The sequence below is a fragment of the Polyodon spathula genome, chromosome 1, assembly GCF_017654505.1.
Source record: "Polyodon spathula isolate WHYD16114869_AA chromosome 1, ASM1765450v1, whole genome shotgun sequence".
NCBI lineage: Eukaryota > Metazoa > Chordata > Actinopteri > Acipenseriformes > Polyodontidae > Polyodon > Polyodon spathula.
Window position 1 is genome coordinate 35137134 of NC_054534.1, and position 21776 is coordinate 35158909.

Genomic DNA, 21776 nt, shown 5'->3' on the forward strand with positions numbered 1-21776 from the left:
TATTCTACCCCTAGCTGGAAACTGAACACACAATCCCCCCAATTAAAACTGCTGTGAGCTAACCCTATATTCTACAATGCTATTGAAGCCACGTCACGTAATTACAGTTAATCAGAATAGGATTATAGTGGTATTTTGTGATGGGTGGTTTGGGTTTTTTGTTGGCTGGGGCTGTGTAAGCGGAGTGCACTTCTTAGCTTGCTCAGACGCTAAGACGCAGCAGTGGCTGATTATACAGAACCTGAGGGAAGTGCAGCCTGTCTGATAAAGGTCCTAGCTCCCTGCCGTGATTGCCTGTGTAGCTGGGGTTTGCACCTGCTAGTGTTAAATTATGTAGATGATTTACAGCCCAGGTGTCTAACGAAGACTCAGAGGTGATACATCTTTGAATTATTAAACTCACACTGGTGTATGCTGTCATGAGCATGGGTTTACCTTTCAGGAACCCTGCAGGTGTTGAAGCATTTCATTTATGTATGTATTTATTTATTTATCTAAGAAGACCTGTAATTTAAAAAAAAAAGACAATGTTTACTGGTTTGTACAGCAGTCGCAATAAATCCCTAATTACCTGTTTTGATGCAATAAACTAGCAGATGGATATGCCCTCTAATCAGGGTTCTATTGAAACAAAATCACAATTTCATTACTAGTGAGTTTTTGAAACCAGCCTAAAGTTTTATTTAGAAAAAATTTTATTTTTAAAATGACTGTAATTGACCGACAACATGCGGCGTACTAAATTATATAGCTTTGGAAACAGATGACAGTTGATTGATGTCCTTTAGGGTGGCAGATGAAGATAGATGATAGCAACAAAACAAGGCAAATCTCAAACAGTCAATATTCAAATCTAGAATATATAGTTGAAATTGGTACATATACATGAGAGGAAGAGTCAAAGCACCTACAATTGGAGAACCAGGAGTATATAGAGTACATAGTAATAATAATAATAATAATAATAATAATAATAATAATAATAATAATAATAATAATAATAATAATAATAATAATAATTTCCAGGTGCAAATCTACCAAAGGCTCTGGTGAAGACTGCCTCCCTGGGTTTGGCTGGAAAGGCGAGATCTCCACTGCTTCCGGTTTCCGTGCCAACGGCCCCAGAGGTCACAGAGGAGGGCCATAAACAGCCAGAAGACCCTGCCAGTGTAAGTGCTGTATTGTACTGCATGCATGAGTGCTTATGTGGTGTGTGGGCATAAGTTTCCTATTCGGGACACAAATAAAATGTCTAAGACCCCGTTCACACTTACTGAGTTGGCCTTGGGCCGTCTCTGGGCCGCCTCAAAATTTCCGTTCTCAGTTGAGGTTTCGGGAGGCCTAAGTGCGTTCACATATGTGGCTCAAAAGGAAGCCTAAATTGTGGCGAAGTGCTTGTCGGGAATGTAAACAGTGACATAAACATCGCATTCCCGGAAGTCAACATAAGAGATTGAGCTGGGAAATTTGCAGGCGTAAATATGGCAATCTTATTTTTTGCAACACTGTTGGTACTGTACTTATTGCATAAGATACGATGAAGGCGTATGTTGACAGCGCAGTCGGTTACTGTGGAAAGAAGCCATCGTGTTGTATCGTGCGTGAATGCAGCAAACAAGGACATGTACATTAAATTAGTCACAATACAGATTACTATATTAACAGTGACTGAATATGCAACGTCGTATACATTATTTATCAATATTGACATTTACAATCTTAGCTACAATCTGAAATGTGTGTGTATATTGTAAGGGATTGGTCGGTTAAAAGACAACGTAAACAAACTGGCTGGTAAACAAAGTAAGTAATATAAAGTGTTTGGGATCAAAACTAAAGATGGTTTAATTAATGCACTGTTAATTGATAATACTGTGTTAATTAAGGGAAACTAGATGTAATTAAGCCTGGTTTAAAATAAATATGTTGTGTTTAGTAGAGACCATACTGGGGGTGCAATAGGACCCAGTAGTGATTACTGTAGTCAGGACCAACTCCAGGTTTAGTCAGCAGACTAATTAGTGGATTAATTAGTTAAGTTTAAAAGGGTGTGAGTGTGTGTGTTTCAGGTGGGTGATGGTAGGAGTTTGGTTGGGAGAGTTGGAGAGTAAGCTGGTTATTGTGAGTACTGTGGAAACGGGACAACAAACTATTACAAAGGTATTTGGATTACGATTTGGTTTTGGTGACAAGGTAACAGGCTTAGCCTGCCTTGTTATTAGTTATGGAAATGTTTGTTTAGTTAGGGCCCGAGAACAGATTAGGTTTTGTTTTGTTTATTTTTCTTTTTTGTAAACAATAAACAAATGCTACAGTGTTTCTTGGCATCCTGTGTGTAAAGCGTTTATTTGAAGAAGGAAAACGTGTGACTGGAGGACAATCCATCACTATATATATACACACACACACACACACACACACACACACACACACACACACACACACACACACACAGAGTGCGAGAGAGCTCAAGTTTTAGCATCATCATCGTCAAAAGTGTCGGTGTATTCAGTGCATTCTCCATTGCTATTTAACAGGCTGGAGATTGCCGTAGGTCCCATAGAATCCAGGATCCGTGGTGGGTTTATCTCTGGCCTGCTGCTTGATATTTCCGAGAGTTCTCGGACAAACTTGAAGGTTTTCACCACAGAGATAACACGGACATAAAGGAGATAGCTGCTTCTGCATCCAGCACTCAAAGAATATCACAGACATTTGCAGAGCTTTTTGAGATGTTACAGTAATAAAATAATGACTTGGATCGCATTATTGAGGAGTTTGGTGATAAAACGAGTGATCGGGAGAGTATTTACGTCTATAAAGAGGTGTGTGAAAAATACAGCGAACAAGGGGTGGGGCTTGGCTGGAGATGCAGGACTGTCCTTTTGTGATTCAATACCTTTTAAACCTGTTTTACTCTGGAAAAAAATATTTAAAACAGCGTGTGTGAAAATAAATTAGACCTGACGCGCCTGACAAATGCTGAATAAATGGACCTCTAAGGGTGAATTTATGCATTGTCCCAGCTGCTATCCCTTAAAACTGACATTGTTTTGATCTACTACGCTCGACCTGGTAGGGGAGTTGTCTGAGCTACGTCACCGCACTGGCGCGTTAAGGCTTTGGGTTCACACACGCAGACAGGTCGGCCCTGAGGCAGCACTGGTGCTTTAGGCCGCATCAAAAAGCTGGTCTAAATTTCACCAGCCCAGGGCCACCTTTTCATTTTTTGAGCATTCACACATGAGATAAGGTGGCCCTGGGCCAGCCTAAACTGCAAGTGTGAACCGGGTGCTAATTCCCAAATGGGGGGCATCCACATTAGTTTCCAGTTTTCTACTAAAGACTGTTCTTTGCTTAACCCTTTAAGGCCCAAGTATTTTTCAGTGGGATGCTCCCCCAGGACCAGTTTCTGGCTATATTTAACTAAAAATCTATTTTTGATATCTTGGAATTGGTGTCCTTTTTTTCAGAATACTGGGTAACATTATTAAGTACATCACAAACCATACAAACGTGTGTTTTTTTTTGTTTGTTTGTTTTTAAACACTTTTTTTTATTTCAAACCATTTTTTTTTTGTATCATCATGTATTCTGCTCAGAGATCTGTGTATAAAAACTTGTTGTTCTATGACTTGGGGGACCTTACAGTACTTCTTGAAAGTGAAAAATATTGATGTTTGGGCAAATTACAAGACATTGGACCATATTTATAAAACTGACTGTCTCCTTTATCGTGCCAGTAATAATGTTTAACGTTAGACGTTCATCACGACAGCGCTTCTGGTAGTATATGATCTCCCCTTTAACAGTACCAGCCTCATTAACCCGATCAGCTATCCCCTGCCATATTTTTCTTAGCCACAGAACCTTGTATTTCCAAACAGCTGATCTAAGTTGACAAGTACATCTTCATTTAATACTGCAAGTTACAGGGGAGTGAATGTAGTTTTTTTTTTTTTTTAATCTCACTCACGTCCGGCACCTTTTAGTATCTTGCTGTCCAGTCCCTTGCTACACAGACACCATTGTGCAGTACATTCTAATATGCCTGATATGTGCTTGATCATAATTTAGTGTGATGCTAGTAATTGCATTATCTAAAGAGACCCATAGAAAAAAAAAAGACTGTTGTACTGACTGAATGAAAGTAAACAACAATAAATGCAAGCACCTACTAAATCACTAAAATGAAGAACACCATCAAAAGAGGGCATATAAGCATACTCTACGGAGTTTAAACAAACTGCGATCGATCGGTTGGAAAAGGGCAAGAAGAAGAAATACTGATGGACTCCAGTGATGCAAGATGTGGACTTCTGAATTTAAAGTCTTTAATTGCTTTTTGCAAAGAAAAGAAAGTTTGACTCATGCCAAAAGAAAACAAAAGTAGTGGGTAGGCTGTGTGTTACTTGTAGCCACGTGTGTGCTAGACAGTTTAAAAATGATTTCTGTAAAGTGTGTGCAGTATATGTAAGGTATAGTATCCTGACGTGTTAATGCTGAACCTTTATCTGTCTTCTGTACTAAGTAGGCTACAGTAAAATAAATTGTACCAAAATCAATTAGTTTCAATTTAACATCATGTTGGTTTTTTTAGCATTGTACAGTATGTGTAATGCGGCAGCATGATTTGTTTTTTGTTACCAGTTGCCTGTAGGCCAAAGTAAAAAGAAAGTGCGCTGGTTATTCATTTGATTTTATTACTGAGCTGTACAGTTACAGCCAAAAGTTTCATCACCTAGAATTTTAGGGTCGAGACATAATTTAGAAAAAACAAACGATATGAACATAATTTGTGTCTTTTATTTAACATCATGTAACCAAAGAAATTACAAAATGATATCACAAAAGTCTACTAGAAGTCATAATAGTAGTACGGTAGTTTATGTTAGATTTTGAAATGTTGTTCTTTTTTATTTTGGTCGGGTTTTTGTTATTATATGGAAAACGACAAAGCGGTATGTAATTCAGTATGTCAATGTAACATTATTCAGCAGGTTTCATTCGACAGTGAAGCAAAATATGTTAATTCTACAGGGTGATGCAAAACTTTTGGCCATAGCTGTATACACCTAATGTGCAGATTTATATTTGTACATAATGTAATGTATCAATCCATCTGTTATTCACTTCCCGCAGTATTCCGCCATTGCTTGTTTACCTTTTGTAAGTACTATGTAATCCAGTGTTGGTTGGTCTGCCCGTGTCTATTCCCATTGGTTGTTATTTGTGCACCCTCATTGGTTATTGTTTGTTTGTCTGTGCCCATTGGACAATCCGTGATGGTAAATCACATCTAATAACCAGACAGTAGTTTTATAAAACACATGCTAAATACTGCCCAGTCAGTTTTTTAATGGCCAGAAATTACTGGCATCTTTTATGTCTATGGCCCATTGAGTGATTGCAGTGACATAATTAACGTTTATACTCAGGGTCATTATAAGCAATAATGGACACTACACTTGATTATTTTCTCAAAGTAAATATTTATAAATAAAATAATTACTTATTCCATTGTTATCCATATTAAAGAAAAAAAAAAACCTACCTAAAACATTTAGTTAATGAAACATTAACTGCTTATATATCCACTCGTTTCTTTATGTTTATAAATGTTGTAAAAACACTGTATATTAAAACACACGAGGCAGAATTAATGTTCTAATATAAATATAAGTCAAATACATGGATTTGCTGCTGTAAAATGTCTCTGCCCTTTAAAAATGAGATGCCCGTCTGAGTAATGTCACACAGAAAAAAAAACAAGCAGGCAGTGAAATTCAATTCCTCTGAAACCTATACTGCAAAGTACGGTGGCCCAGAATGAAACAACCCGTGTATACCCAATCACGGACCCAGAATGACACTTCAGTATGATAATGTTTACAAGCTCATTAGAAGTGAGGGAAAAGAGAATCCAATTGAGATCCAAGTGGATTTCAAGATGATTTTCTTCTGTGTGCAAAGTGCTCTGTGAGTACAATGCTCGTTCAGTGAGTTTGCATTCCCCAAACTAAACCAACGGAGACCCTTCAGGCACATAGTGAATAGTTGTTTTCTTATGTTGTATATATATATATATATATATATATATATATATATATATATATATATATATATATATATATATATATATATACACACACACACACACACACACACACATTATTTGTGCTGGTAGTGGAAATACCTACCATATGCAATTTTAATACCAATATCTTTTGTTCTGTTTTGGTTCTGCAAGCCTTGGATACATCACACATTTCTAGGTGTTTGTATTTTTAAAGAGAGTTCACGGGTGGGTGCTAGGGCTGCGTGAAGAAAATGGGTTAGTATTTAGAGGCTTAGCCTCGAAGGAATGATGATGGCCTGCCGGCCAGGAGTGCTTGTTTTGAACTGTTAGTGGCCTGTTGGCCAGGGAAGGTTTGAGCTGTTAATAGCCTGTGGACCTGCAAAGGACAGGGTCCGGACTTTGTACCATAAGAACCTCATACTGCGGAGGTCAGCCTCATGGGCCCCCGGGACCCCCTAAAAAATATAGAAATCCTCTGACAATGCGGAGAATCCTGGAGGTGCTGCGTCGTGGACCAGGCCATTCCCCCAGAGGACGGAAAGGTTCATAACCTGGAAAGAAGGAAGGATAGAGAATCCCTATCTCCAGGAGCCGCCCTCAAAGAGGTGAGGCGAGTCCTCCAAGGTCGGCACTGGAGTGCGCCTGCAGAGGCATCTGAAAGATAGAGTTTGTTAGTATTTGGATTTTAGTATTCAAGGATTGTAAATGCTACAGCTCTTACTGGTACAGTGAGATAGAAACAATAGGAACTGTGTGGCCGGTGGTCCCCTCTGACTCGCTGTGGCGAGGACCCCCCTTTTTGAATAAAGGCATGAGTAGCTACGGCTGACACGAGGCCGGGGAAGTGAGACTCACTAATTGTCGGCGAGGGGATGGACAAGCTACAATAATGAAATCGGATACTTGAAATGTAGGATTTTATGGATGCTGGCAAATGATGAGGAATGTCGTGGACAATAAATGCTACAATCCAATTTTCATTGACTGGGATAAGGGATATTCAGTTCTGGGTGCAGAATGAAGAGAATGACAACCAACCTGTAGCATAGGAGGACCTGGTAGATGGAGAGAGGGCTGATGACATGTATTCTCTTGCAGATGAGAGTAGATTGAAGAGCGATGCGTTTAATTGAATATGAGATGATGGAACTGGGGAACCTGAAGAGGGATTGAAGCTGCTGAAGGAACCAGACTGTGAAATTTGGTGATCTGTAAATGAGATAAAGCATCAGCTGCATTACTGAAAAGACCTGGGAGATGACAAGCTTGAATTATGAAGTTGTAAGAAACTGAAATCCGTATGAGATGGCAGAGAAGTTGCATGATGAGAGGGGAGGAGGATCTGCCTTTATTGATGATATGCACAGTAGATTGATTGTCACTGAAAAATAAAATTGATCTCCTAGACCAGGAGTACCCCCAGAGGTGAGCTGCTATGACTATAGGGTAGATTTTGAGGAGAGATGATGATTTGAGTTGTGGGGAGAGAGTTTGAATTTCTTGAGGTCACCTGTTGTAAAACCATTCATTGCCTTGGACACCTTCGAATCCTAGGGAAGAAGCATCGGTATACAGACATAAATTGTGAGGGGCAGAGATGAAGTCATCGTAGAATAGTGAGAGGCCGTTCCAGTGTAGACCATATTTTGATGTCTTTTCTGGCTTCAGAGGAGATTTTTACATGGAAATCCTTTTTTGGGGAATAATATGGATTGCGTAGTTGAAATGGCCCAGTAGAGCTAGAAGGTTGTGCTTAGAGATTTGATTTTGCTGCTTGAAATATATTGATGAGATGGAAGATGTGGGCTATTTTATTAGAAGGAAGGCGGGCTCTGAATTTAACTGTATCTAAAGTGATTCCAAGAAACACGAGTTAGGGAAACTGGGCCAGTGGTTTTATCTTGTGAAAGAGGGACTCCTATAAAAGAAAATAGAGTTTGAAGACTGGACATTTCTTGAATTATAGTGTTGATACTGCTTGTAGAGCTGCCTCTTGGGGCTGAGAGGTCAATAATTAAACACTTTTTTCTGGACATTTTTCTGGATGGCAATTCCATTGAGATTGATTCTAAAGGAAAGGAAGGGTGGAGCGGAGAAGGGGCCAACCATGATACCTTTGTCCACTTTAGCTTGGATTAAGGACAAGACAGCTTGGGGCTCTAGAGTAGCTGATTGGAGGTTTGTAGATGAATGAGCGATAGATGGGATGTTGTATAAACCTGTAGAAAATCCGTACTGGAGGCCATTAATAAGATAGGTGACCAATTGTTTATCTGCTGGAGTGCGTTGGCAAGAGCTGGGATATAGATGGGGGTGGAAACTAACAATAGTTATTAGATAATAGAATGTCATTTGGATGACTGGACAAATGGACTTTGAGTGCGCCTACCCTCAGTAGCTGCACATGTGAAGGAATCTGCATTGAGGGCGAGTACAGGAAGTATTACATTTATTCCAAATCTGTTTGGATCCATAGAAATTAATGGGCCGGTCATAAACATCTTTTGAATGGGATCTACTGATGGAGAGAAGAGAATGAATTGGGGCCGCTATGCAATCTCTGAATCTGGAAGGGGTAGCTGGAGGTGTGGAGTATGAATGGGAAATGTTTTTGGGCACAGAGCTGTTGAGTGAGCGTTTGAGGTGCAGACTGCATGCATTAACCCGAAAGCCGCTGAAAATATGGTTAAATAGATCATTGTCTGGACCAATCAATAATAATATTATCTGTAGGGAGAACTGCTGCTGCTTTGGCTTAAAGTGCTTTATGATATTCAAAGAACATGTTTCCCCATATCTCACGGATAACTCTACAGTGTAATAGAGATACTGGTCCAATTCAAAACAGTGATGGGGACAGACAGAGCAGAGGACGTCCTGGAAGATAGAGAAGGTGAGAACAAACTCACCAACAGAAATATTTTTGAAAAGGCGGGGGTCACAGGATTTAAATGTGACTGCTAAATCTCCAAAATCAACAACTCTATGATCAATGAATTCTGATGATGCAATAAGAATGGCAACGAGATTGACATCCTTACCTTTTAACGGTGTAATTGAAAACGTGTGGTGGCGCATAGCTGCTGCAGACTGAGGAGAAGCTGATGCGAGGCTGAAATCTGGTATATTGATAGTTGGAATTGAAGTTGAAGCAGGGGCTGGCTGGGTTGCTATGGGGGGGGGCAGAGACTGAAATGCTTGAGGAGGACTGAGGGGTGGATACAGAAAAAACTGCAGCGGCAGCTGATGTTCCTGCTGAAGTGAATCGGCCAACTATACTGTCCTGGCGAGTGTTTATGGCTGACAAAGCGTCTGCGAAAGGTTGCATAAACTGTTTGGTATCTTCGAAGATTATTGACTGAAGTTCTGACATGGCTATTTTGGCTGCTGGCATTTGATGATCTGACTCTGAGGCTTCGTGTGAGCTGGAGTGATGACATGAGCAGTTCTGGCAGCTTGAGGTGGGGCTAGTGCTGTAGAGTGAGACTGGGCAGAGCAAGGTAGAAAAACAGGCTCGGCTGAAAGAGATTCACAGAGCAAATGAAAAAGATCAGTTCTACTAGGAGCAGATGGAATATGGATTCCCTTGTCAAAAAGGGCTTTGAGCAGTTTTGATATCGGCCAGTCTTTGAAGAAAAGTCGCTTGGGGTTGGTTCTGACGGCATTTCCTTTTTGAGTGACGAGGCTAGGAAAACTGTAAGCTAGGGACCTCAACAAAGGAGCAAGGTGGCGCTGTAGGTATCGGAATGTTTCGTTCGGAAGAAGATGAGGTAGGTAAATCCATGTTCTGTGCCGGGTCCAGTCTTGGTTTGTAATCAAATCGGGTAGTCGTGCTGAAACTAGGTCAAAGCCAAATCGGGAAGTCATACAAAAAAGGTCAAAAGCCAGATCAGGTGATCAAAAAGATTCAGTAATTGAAATGGGAATCAAGAAAGTCAGACAGGCAAGGTTTCATTCACGATAATGAATTTAATATTATTTTTATCTTTCGGTATCTTTTTCTTTATAGGGGCAAAAAAGCAAACGCAAGAGAGAAAACAAAAATTGTGACATGGTTGAAATAGGCAGATAGCTTTGATAGGCAGTAGCTCCCGCCCCCGAACTCCACTTTAAAGTTAACATATAATAAACAAATATACATATAAATATAAATAAAAGATCAAATGTATTGCAGTGAAAGATGAAAGAAAGAATAAGCGATTTAAAGATATCCTAAACTCTGAGATCCATAGAATTAATCTGGTTGTTCCCTTTCAGGCAGAAAGATTGGTCTCAGCAAAATAATAATAATAATAATAATAATAATAATAATAATAATAATAATAATAATAATAATAACATAATATAATAGTATACTCAAAAGACAATTCCTGTACCTGTCATTGATTTTTGTGAAGTTTGAATTTTGCTGATATGAATTAACTTGAAAAAACAAAAACATGCAGTAATGTTTAATTCCATTCCAGGTCATGAGGTTTAAAATGGAAATTAATTAAAGATGCTGGGTCATAATTTGCTGTATTTATTATAAAAACCTTCTCTTACCACAGAAGCCAGATAAATCTGACAGGAACGCTGCAATCGGTTGGCAGTTCTGTGCGTCGCAGTCCATATTTCAAAACAATGCACTCTTTTCTTTCAAAACGACTGTCCTTGTTACATGCTTTTAAAAATATCCGTTACTAAGCTCCCTTCAAATCTGTCACTTTATGTTTTAATGCTTCTTTGAAAATAATTCCTGGTAAAAGCATTGCACAAATGCATTTGTGAAGCATTACTTGTATGACATCAGGCTCTACAGATAAACATGAATTATCCTTCACTCTAAGTTCCACACTTCGTTCAACCTAGGTAAAAAAGGTATTGACCTCGTTAAGGTAAGTACATACATTTAAAAAGGTACATTTTCACAGAGCAATAAAAAAAATTAGAATGGATTATGGATGGTTTTGTTCATTTTGTTTTTATTATCTTTTGCCTCAAAATAGAGCCTCATATGTCATGGAAAACAACAAAAGTATTAATACTTTAATTCGATCTTGGGGATCCTTTTTTTCAATTCTACATCTCCATAATGAGTTACATTTAAAAAAACAAAACAATTAAAGGATCTCATTGGGAAACAAGCATTTCAAACAGTCTAGTTGTGTGTTTCAGAACACACACACAGCTGCGTTGTGTTTGACTATTTTTATTTTGTTTTGCCAATATTTACAAGTATTACAACTGTTAACCCCTTTCACTCTGCAGTTGTTTCATTCTAATTGTGTTGTTTCATTCTAATTGAGTTTTCAGAATAGGAATACATCAGAGACAAAAAAGAGAGTAGGGCCTAACATGTCATCTAGTTTATTCTTTATGTATTCAACTATGTTTTATTTTGTTTACAGGTATATGAACAAGATGACCTGAGTGAACAAATGGCTAGTCTAGAAGGACTAATGAAGCAACTTAATGCCATCACTGGCTCAGCCTTTTAACAACAACAATTGACAGAGGCAAAGCCAACAGAAGCATCACAGCACACCAGTATTCCACAATTGAAGATACTGACAAGGAGGGTCTTAATGATACAATCCCATTTAAGTAAAGGAAACCATGGCTCTGTCTTTTCATAAGACATTACTTTGGACAAGGCTTCAGTTAAAAAAAAAAAAAAAGCACTGGCTAGCCACAAAAAAAGAAAGCGCAACTTAAACCTATTTTTGCCTATGTATTGAACCTTGTTTACATAATTTGTTTAAAACATCACGCTAGTGTTAGTCTTCACAGAGTCACATAGATCCCTTTCTCACTCCTGTAGAAACCAGCAAAGGTGTCAAAACAGTTGCTGCTGGTTGGTTACATTGGGAACTTGGGTGATATTAACTGGTTTGCCACGGGAACACCCTATTCTGGTTTGAAATGGAGCTGTTCATACCATTGCACTCCATCTGATCTGGACAGCTGTTAACCAACTGATTAAAAAGCAGGATTTCATACACAGGTTTTGTGTAATGCCCGTTTGTTTTTTTAACCAACATTGATAAGTCCTAATGTCACATGTTGAATCTGGACAGCCTGTAAAACGTAATCTTTGCTGTAAACAATGTTTTTTTTTTTTTAGGGAAGGGTTGGATAGTATCAGTACTGTTGAATATAGAAATCCTCACATGGTTTTAGAGTAACTGAAAAAGTACTTGCCTATAAAATAAATGTTACCCTAACCGATGCCAAGCCTCCCATCGCATCCTGTTTTATAATTATTACAATGAGTCCCTTCACAACTTAGAATTTGATTTCGTACTGTCCTGTTTGTTGCCATGCTGGGAACTGAATCTGTGATACAAAACAATATCTGCTTATTAAAGGGATTAGGCTAGGCTCAGATTCACAAGAGATACCGGTTATCTAATGTGTCTTCACTCAATGTATACAGTAGCAGTTGATGTTGACTATTTGTCTTTATTCAATATAAAGCTGTATAAAGCAAAAAAAACTTCAGTGAAGTCATGTTTCTGAATGTTCTTTATTTACATATGTTTTAAAGCATTTAAGGAGCAAAACTCATACTAACCAGATAAGTGCTTAAAAACTGATACTAGTATATAAGTCAGTTGTAAGGTCTATCACCTCCGCTATTTACTGCAGATCTGACTTACGCCCAGACCTGACAAGATTTTTCTTTATTGTCAGCATAATGTTGGAAATAGATAACACTCCTTCTTCCCCATATTCATGTTCTTGCTTTATGAGCAGTCATGTATAAAGAACAGTCAACATTGTATTTATAAGAGAGGGTCCAGAATGTTGTTTCTGTGATAATTGACTGATAAGCTGCATATCAGTCTCAGTTAAGCAGAGCATGTCAGTATGTAACATTTTTTAACAGTATTTAGCAAAACACTTCCCCTTTTCCACAGAGGATTGCAAGTGCGTGGGAAATGTGTTGTCACCTTGTTTGTCTTCAGGGTTACAATGTGTTCGTTTCATGGTAACTTTCAGAGACAAGTTAATGAGGTGAGACACCCTGGAAGAAATACTTTGTAAAGGTGGTGACAAGAACATAGTAAAAATCTGTTTCATACACAGCTGAATCAGAGAATCAGTGCATTCCCCACCTTCACCCGTGTTAGTCACAGTGAATCTGTCATGAAATAGTGCAGTTGCACAGCTGAGAAGACGTTCTTCTGTTATTGTGAATGACCCATCAACCATTTTGGTCTGAAATTACTCTCCACCGATCAATAATCCCCAGTTGTTAGAGAAGATTAGCAGACTAGGATTACATTTTGCCTGTGCTCCCACTAAACAATGTTTACAGTATTTTAAACATTTTTTCCTCTTTTGTAATTAATTGTCATATTCATTAGGTGTGACTCATAAAAATATTTTATTCAGCTTCTGAATTCAAGCTTCAATGAACAGTAATTTAAAACTGTGAGTAATGAGTGGCTTCTTTACAACCTGATGGCTCATTTTTATCACAGGCATAATTGTAACCGAGTCCCTGTGTGAAATAGATTGGGAAGAAATGCATTATAATGGAAAAGGTTATTTAAAAGACTGTTTTACTCCTTTACCCACTGTAATATCTATTAGGGACCATGTTTTAGATATCAAAACCATACACTTGATTTACTGTATGTAGTGAATTCAAAATGCCTTCAACATTTCAATTATTCCTTGTACCATTATGGCTATGTTTATATATCATATAGCATTTAATGTTAGTTAATATATGGGTTAATGGGAGAGTTCGTTAGTGTTCCCTCTGTCATTCAAGATAGATAGTGTATAATTATACAAGGATGTCTTGGCATTTTGTAAAATAATGGTTAAGTTTTGAAAAGTATCCCCCATAGGGTTTATATATATATATATATATATATATATATATATATATATATATATATATATATATATATATATTATCTGAATGCTCCATACAGCAGAGCCAAACACATTAGATCCAAATAACTAGTATATTGTTCTTGAGATGGCTCATTAAAAAACATGTAAAAATATAGCCAGAGCTTTTATCTTGAGATAACAATTGAAATTTGGAGGCAATCTCGACATTTTTTTTTCCCATGCCCTCATCTGTACCTTCATTATGGGAATTACAACCTAATGAATTAAGCTTTTGCATTTTTTCAGACATAAACCTCATCACACATTGTCAGTAATGAATGGAATGGAAACAGTCACAGTCTTATTGCTGTCAAACGAAAATATCAGAATTTTACAGTGGCTTGCGAAAGTATTGTACCCCCCTTGACATTTTTCCTATTTTGTTGCCTTACAACCTGGAATTAAAATTGATTTTTTGGGGGTTTGTATCATTTGATTTACACAACATGCCTACCACTTTGAAGATGCAAAATATTTTTTATTGTGAAACAAACAAGAAATAAGACAAAAAAACAGAAAACTTGAGCGTGCATAAGTATTCACCCCCCCAAACTCAATACTTTGTAGAGCCACCTTTTGCAGAAATTACAGCTGCAAGTCTCTTGGGATATGTATCTATAAGCTTGGCACATCTAACCACTGGGATTTTTGTCCATTCTTCAAGGCAAAACTGCTCCAGCTCCTTCAAGTTGGATGGGTTCCGCTGGTGTACAGCAATCTTTAAGTCATACCACAGATTCTCAATTGGATTGAGGTCTGGGCTTTGACTAGGCCATTTCAAGACATTTAAATGTTTCCCCTTAAACCACTCGAGTGCTGCTTTAGCAGTATGCTTAGGGTCATTGTCCTGCTTGAAGGTGAACCTCCGTCCTAGTCTCAAATCTCTGGAAGACTGAAACAAGTTTCCTTCAATAATTTCCCTGTATTTAGCGCCATCCATCATTCCTTCAATTCTGACTAGTTTCCCAGTCCCTGCCGATGAAAAACATCCCCACAGCATGATGCTGCCACCACCATGCTTCACTGTGGGGATGGTGTTCTTGGGGTGATGAGAGGTGTTGGGTTTGCGCCAGACATAGCGTTTTCCTTGATGGCCAAAAAGCTCACTTTTAGTCTCATCTGACCAGAGTACTTTCTTCCATATGTTTGGGGAGTCTCCCACATGCCTTTTGGCGAATACCAAACGTGTCTGCTTATTTTTTTCTTTAAGCAATGGCTTTTTTCTGGCCACTCTCCCGTAAAGCCCAGCTCTGTGGAGTGTACGGCTTAAAGTGGTCCTATGGACAGATACTCCAATCTCCGCTGTGGAGCTTTGCAGTTCCTTCAGGGTTATCTTTGGTCTCTTTGTTGCCTCTCTAATTAATGCCCTCCTTGCCTGGTCCATGAGTTTTGGTGGGCGGCCCTCTCTTGCCAGGTTCGTTGTGGTGCCATATTCTTTCCATTTTTTAATAATGTCTTTAATGGTGCTCCGTGAGATGTTCAAAGTTTTGGATATTTTTTTATAACCCGACCCTGATCTGTACTTCTCCACAACTTTGTCCCTGACCTGTTTGGAGAGCTCCTTGGTCTTCATGGTGCCGCTTGCTTGGTGGTGCCCCTTGCTTAGTGGTGTTGCAGACTCTGGGGCCTTTCAGAACAGGTGTATATATACTGAGATCATGTGACACTTAGATTGCACACAGGTGGACTTTATTTAACTAATTATGTGACTTCTGAAGGTAATTGGTTGCACCAGATCTTATTTAGAGGCTTAATAGCAAAGGGGGTGAATACATATGCACGCACCACTTTTCCGTTATTTATTTTTTAGAATTTTTTTAAACAAGTTATTTTTTTCATTTCACTTCACCAATTTGGACTATTTTGTGTATGTCCATTACATGAAATCCAAATAAAAATCAATTTTAATTCCAGGTTGTAAGACAACAAAATAGGAAAAATGCCAAAGGGGGTCAATACTTTCACAAGCCACTGTAGGTCAGAAGTATAGAACTAGCCCCACAGTATTCACTGCTTTCACATATAGGACACGATGTTTAATTCAGTAAATGTTCAGCTGTGTGATATTGGTGTTCAGGTTTCAGTGATGAGCTGTGTCTTCTGTTTTTTTTTTTTTTTTTTTTTTTTGTATGAGGACATAATGGTTTATGTAAATTCTTTCAGTTCCTTCTTTCCATCTGTGCTTAAAAGTTTTAAGCAAAGTGGAAAAGGAATGTGTTTTATGTGCCTAATTTATTATTTTCCATTGTTCTGAGTTATCTCTTGGAGCTTCTTGTAAAACTTCAGTGCTGTTAAATCAAATACAAATACAAATCACCATCTCTCCAGAAGATGAACAAGATAAGCTGCCATAACCCTATTTACTTTTACTGTATGCTGTACATGTATATTTTGTTGTGAAGGAAGATAAGTGGAGCCAAGAACATGCTGTTTTTATTGTACAATATTCGTCAAGCAATTCCATGATAATTGTTAACTGGCAACTTTGGTGTGGGGTTGGGGGGAGGGAGTGGGATCACTTTTTATAATATTTATTATTTAGAGTGTTATTTTTTTGATAATTTATGACAATGTTATCTTGCTGGAAATATAGCTTAGGTTATTGAACAGTAGTATCCAACAGGTTTACACAGTTTACTAAAAACCTGATAGCTTTTAAACAAGTCCATACCATTTGTTCGATAATTGAAGAGACCAATAGTGATGTATCTTTTAAACTAACTAGGTACTATTACCACTGCAATCACCGAGGTCCAGTATTAAAACATTCCACAAAGATGTTTTCAACATGCCTTCTGGCTCTTAGTAAGAAATCAGGCACATAGGAATCATGGAGGCTAAAGTGATATATGAAAGGATATTCGAAGGAAGGGAATAATACACTTGTTTCCATATGTTTAAGATGAGGCATCGCCTTCCTTTCAAAGTTTGCCTTCAGCCACTTAGTCACTGTCTTTCTCACACATTCTTAGGAAAATTGGTTGCTGAAGACCAGCACAAGTTGAGCGTCTTTTTTACTTTCATACTATGCTGGATAAGCAAAGTGTTTGAGCAAGAAAGCAGGCCTTAACTGAAACTATTCTTCTGACTCAAAGAGGCTCCATGTTGTAGTGCTTTTTAGAACATTCAAGACCATGTTCAGAAAGTAATTGCCATAAGTACATTACAGTCATACGAATTTACTGGTGCACTAATGCTTTGTAATTACAGCCTTGGCTGTCCAACACCTAAGGGACAGGAGGGGGTCTCTATTACTCAAGAAGCACTTAAAAACAACATGTGAAGTCACTTCCACTTTAGTTTGTTTTTCTAAAAAGAAAATGTTATGTTGAAGAAAACAACCCTAAGAGAATTATTTTTAGCATATGAAACAGTTCTTAAAATTGTCAAATTCTAGCATTGTTAACCACATTAGATTAGCGATTGGAATATTTAAGTGTACATTTTGTTCCTTTGAAGAAGGGTTAAAAAAAAAAAAACCTTGCATATAATTCAAAAGAAAAAAAATAATTCTGGCTGTTTCTACACAAGATCTTGTATACAAATGGTGAAAAAAATGGATATGGTTTTGTAATGCACTGTAGAACAGTCTGATGTTCCTTTTTTATAGAGATGTTATTTCAATGGTGCATTCTTTTTGTTTGATAAATAAAGGTTTTTGATATAAAAAAAACACTGTTTCTATGGTGTGGTCTTTCAACAGAGAATTTCTTTTCTGAATGAGGTAGATCAGGAAATCTACAGCATGAGGTGTGTTACAACTTTATTTCTGGTTATATGCCAAAAAGGTTAGAAAACAAAACGAGATATGCACATAATAAAAATTTAACTTCCAACATTTCAGTTGATTCCATATGCTTGTCAAAATACTAATAAACTCAGTGGCACACATTAATATCTCCACGTGTCTATGATCTACACAAATATAACTGATTGGATACAAATTGTACATACAGCCAATAACAAGAAATAACATTTTATCAAAATTTCTTTTTTTTATTACATGTCTTTGTAATGTTTCAAGGCTTTTATAAAAGGAATGCTAAGGTTTTTAATCCTAATTATTTATTTGTATTAGTTCCACAGTTGCTATGGTACAGGGGTGTCAAACTCTGTTCCTGGAGAGCCGCAGTGTCTTCTGGCTTTTGTTCCACCCGACCTCTCAATTACTTAATTGGTCTAATAATTTGATTAACTGGACACATTTAACACTACTCTTCAGGCCTCAAAATGTTTCATAGGTACCTGGAAACAAGTCAATTTTTAAAACCATCAACTGTAAAAGACCTTGAAAAATTTTACATATGTCAAATTCAACAAATAATTAGATCAGTTATGTTAATTGAGAGCTTACGCTGGACTGAAAACCAGAAGACCCTTTGGACCTTGAGGACTGTGGTTTGACACCCCTGCTATAGTATCAAAGACCCTACATTTCTTCTGTTGAAGGTTTATTCTATGCTTGTATTTTATACTTCAATTTGGAATATTTCATTATTTTAAAGACCACACTGTAGATGGAAAGTTCCTGTTGCTTCTTGTGCCAATGACTCTGTTAAAACCTACTCCAACACTTTTCAGGGGTCTCCAGTCCTGGTATTGGAGGGTCGGTGTCCCTCCTGGATTTTGTTCCAACTGTACCATAAATGACTTAATTGGACCGTTGATGTGCTTATTAGAAGCTTAATTGGTCAAATTAATTAATTAATTAGTTTTAGTAGTAGTTTAACAACACACTAGTCGAAAGCCAAACATAACCACAAGGTTTTTAATTATTCCTGGCAGAGGATAAGCTTCCTACCTTGCCTCTGCCAGAACACATTTAAAACAATAACAAACGAAACTCACGACTACGCCGTAATATTTAAATACAAAAATAAACCAAATAAACACAGGAGACACAGGGGCGGAGGGGAGACCCCGTTCTAAAAATAAACAAACAAATGTACAGGGCTCTTCACCCTGTTACAGGGATTATATTTTGTAGAACATTCATTTTATAGTGTTTTATGTGGAAGGATACATATAAAATGAAAAAAAAAACTAAGTAAATAGTTTGAATAAATACAAATTATATTGAATTGTATTGTAACATTGAAGTACAAAAGCATAATGTCTAGTAATGCCTGATGTGAAGGGTCTTTAACATTGTGTTGCTAGAATAGCCTGTTATTAATAAACATATATTAATGCAAATCCACATGCCATAACACATTATACTAGATATATTATAGATAACCCATGTACAGGAAGAAAGTGAAAAAATATAAGCTTTATGGGTGATTGTATAATATGGCTTTTTGGCCTGGGAGCCCACTGACATCTTTGCATAAGAATTATTTATTTTATAATGGATAAAACATATCTCTCATATAATCTGACCAGAGCATTCCATTGTCTGAGATTAAGTTTTCTTTGCAGGTGTCCTTTCCTGAGCACTCACTATTGTCAATATCTGCAGATTTAATAACCACAAACAATTACAGCTCTCATGCTTATCCATACATGACCACACTATACACTATATCAACTATATCTGTATGCTCGGACACTAACTCTCCTTTCACAGAACTCGTGGCTCATCATCACCATCAATTAGTCAATCAAGAGCCAGCCACTTTCCATGCAGGGATGGAATTAACCCATTCAACATAATTCAACTTTATTTATACAGATACATACTATGTCACAGTAACACATTTAAATAATGTTACTGTAGGGTGTAGCGGTTTGAACTAATACATGAAGTCCCACTTTCAACAATTCATTCTGCCTTTTTCTTCAGTAGAATTTCTCCGCAGACAAACTTATTTGCTTTTGATTTGTTTAAACTGCAAATTCAAATACAGTTTTTTCTTAAATATTCAATTTGTGGTACAGCTTCAATTGTGCGCAATCTCGTTACATTTCTTCAGTCTCTGTTTGTTTCTTCACCAGACAGTTAAAAATCTAGAGATATTTCTGGGTACGTTTGTTCATTTTTCCATGTACAGTATGGACCCCTTTGATCATATTTGTATCTACATGTGTGTCCTCAGAATTGATTAGGTAATTGTGGAATGGCCACAAGTGTGATTGCTGACAGGAATAGATTTAACCCCATCCCTGCCAGCCTTACATTCCCACACAGACACTATTTATAAGAAAGGCTTTCACCCTGCCACACTGACCAATGAAACCTTGGGTACCACAACTATTTGTCAGGGAAATATAGAAGACTACAGTGTCTATTTTAAAAAGGGGGTACTGCAGCTGGTTTCCATGTTGTAGATTGAATGGGAGATTACTAGAAATTACACTTAAAATCTATGCATGCTAGTTTCCATCATCATGGGACTGATTAGTTAAAACCTAAATAACTGACTTAAAATGTTGAGGGCTTTGCTTTACACACAATATGAAGGGAGTTTACTCTAGATTTCATTGTATACTTTATTTTTGTTGTTGTCTCTGGAATAACAGCAATTTCAAAACAGGAGTTGTGCTGTGAGATAGCAGCAGTAAAAAAAAAATATCGATGTGAAATGATCTTGATAGAAGTGTAAAAAAATATATATATATATATATATATATATATATATATATATATATATATATATATATATATATTTTTTTTTTTAAAGCATTAGCAAAACACTGTTTTTTATATTTATATTGGCGTAAGCATTTACTGATATTGAAACAAATGACACAAACATCAGGTAACATGTAAAATGAGGTGGAGATTTAGTGTGGGGTATTCGCAACTGCAAAAGTCCAATAACAGTAGTCAGGTTTTAAATGTAAAATGTATTGCACAACCACTCGAATTCCATTAACGTTCCATTTAAATATCATCAGTTTAGTAGTATAATAAGGTGTTACATTCATATAGTATTTTATATCATCACAGTGAAGTGATTCAGTAGTGGGACAGGTTGCTCCTGTCATGTATGTTGGTAACTGCTGATATGCAAGACAGAGAGACATGGGAGGTGGAGTTGAAATGCTGCTCAGGCGCGCAGGAATTATTAACACAATCATGTGACACTACCAACAACACATACAGCAGGCTGTAAAAAAGGCAAAATAAAATACTGTACAAAAACTACAAATAAAAGGTGCCACACTGGGCGCGCGCTAAACGTATAAACGAGGCGTCCCGCTCCAGGAACCGGCTGCACTACGTAACACTCGCTATACATTACATGGGGTCACGATCCCCTAAACTAACCTACTGATGAGCTGGTATTCATACGACGACTCCTGCTGCTTCTTACAGCCTTGGCTGGGCATTGCCTTCACAAGCACCGCTTGCAGTTTCAGGGTTGCGTAGCTGTCGTTCCTGAAGCGCGGACTCTCTCCTCTGTAGCATATACGCAGCTCCCCTCTGTACCATTGCATTGCAGTCGCCCAGAGAGATCCCCACCGGATGTTTTTATGCTAATGGCCGCTCATTCAAGACCAGCCCACTTGCTGGTGGAGCACTGGCACAGCCAATCACTGGCTGCCCTTCCCCTCAACGAAGCCTAGCAGGCAGTAAGTCTCAATCAAGCGCCCGTCTGTAAACAAAAATTTAATCACACACAACAACTCCAAAAAGCACACAAAACAAACCCATTTCCCCATATTAAATTACCAACACTAATTCCCCCATGTGCAGGGCAATCACCCTGCCACAAGTATCAAGTAAGCCCTCCTTGAGTAATACAAAAATATAGGATTTTCTACATAAAATGTAATTATTTCCCTTCAATTTACCTTTTTATTGAACTTGTAAAGGGACTGGTAATTCTTCAATTGTGGTCATTCTCCACTGTCAGTT

General features: G+C 37.7%; 1 protein-coding gene across 1 annotated transcript in view; it reads left to right on the forward strand.

The window, feature by feature from the left end:
* LOC121317892 (netrin receptor DCC-like) overlaps window positions 1–13901 on the forward strand; it is a 267527-nt gene extending 253626 nt beyond the window's left edge. Inside the window, exons 28-29 of the mRNA XM_041253988.1 lie at window positions 1027–1169; window positions 11470–13901. Coding sequence (XP_041109922.1) covers window positions 1027–1169; window positions 11470–11559 — 233 coding nt within the window. The 3' untranslated portion in view covers window positions 11560–13901. The remainder of the gene's footprint in view (window positions 1–1026; window positions 1170–11469) is intronic.
* Window positions 13902–21776: the final 7875 nt, after the last annotated feature.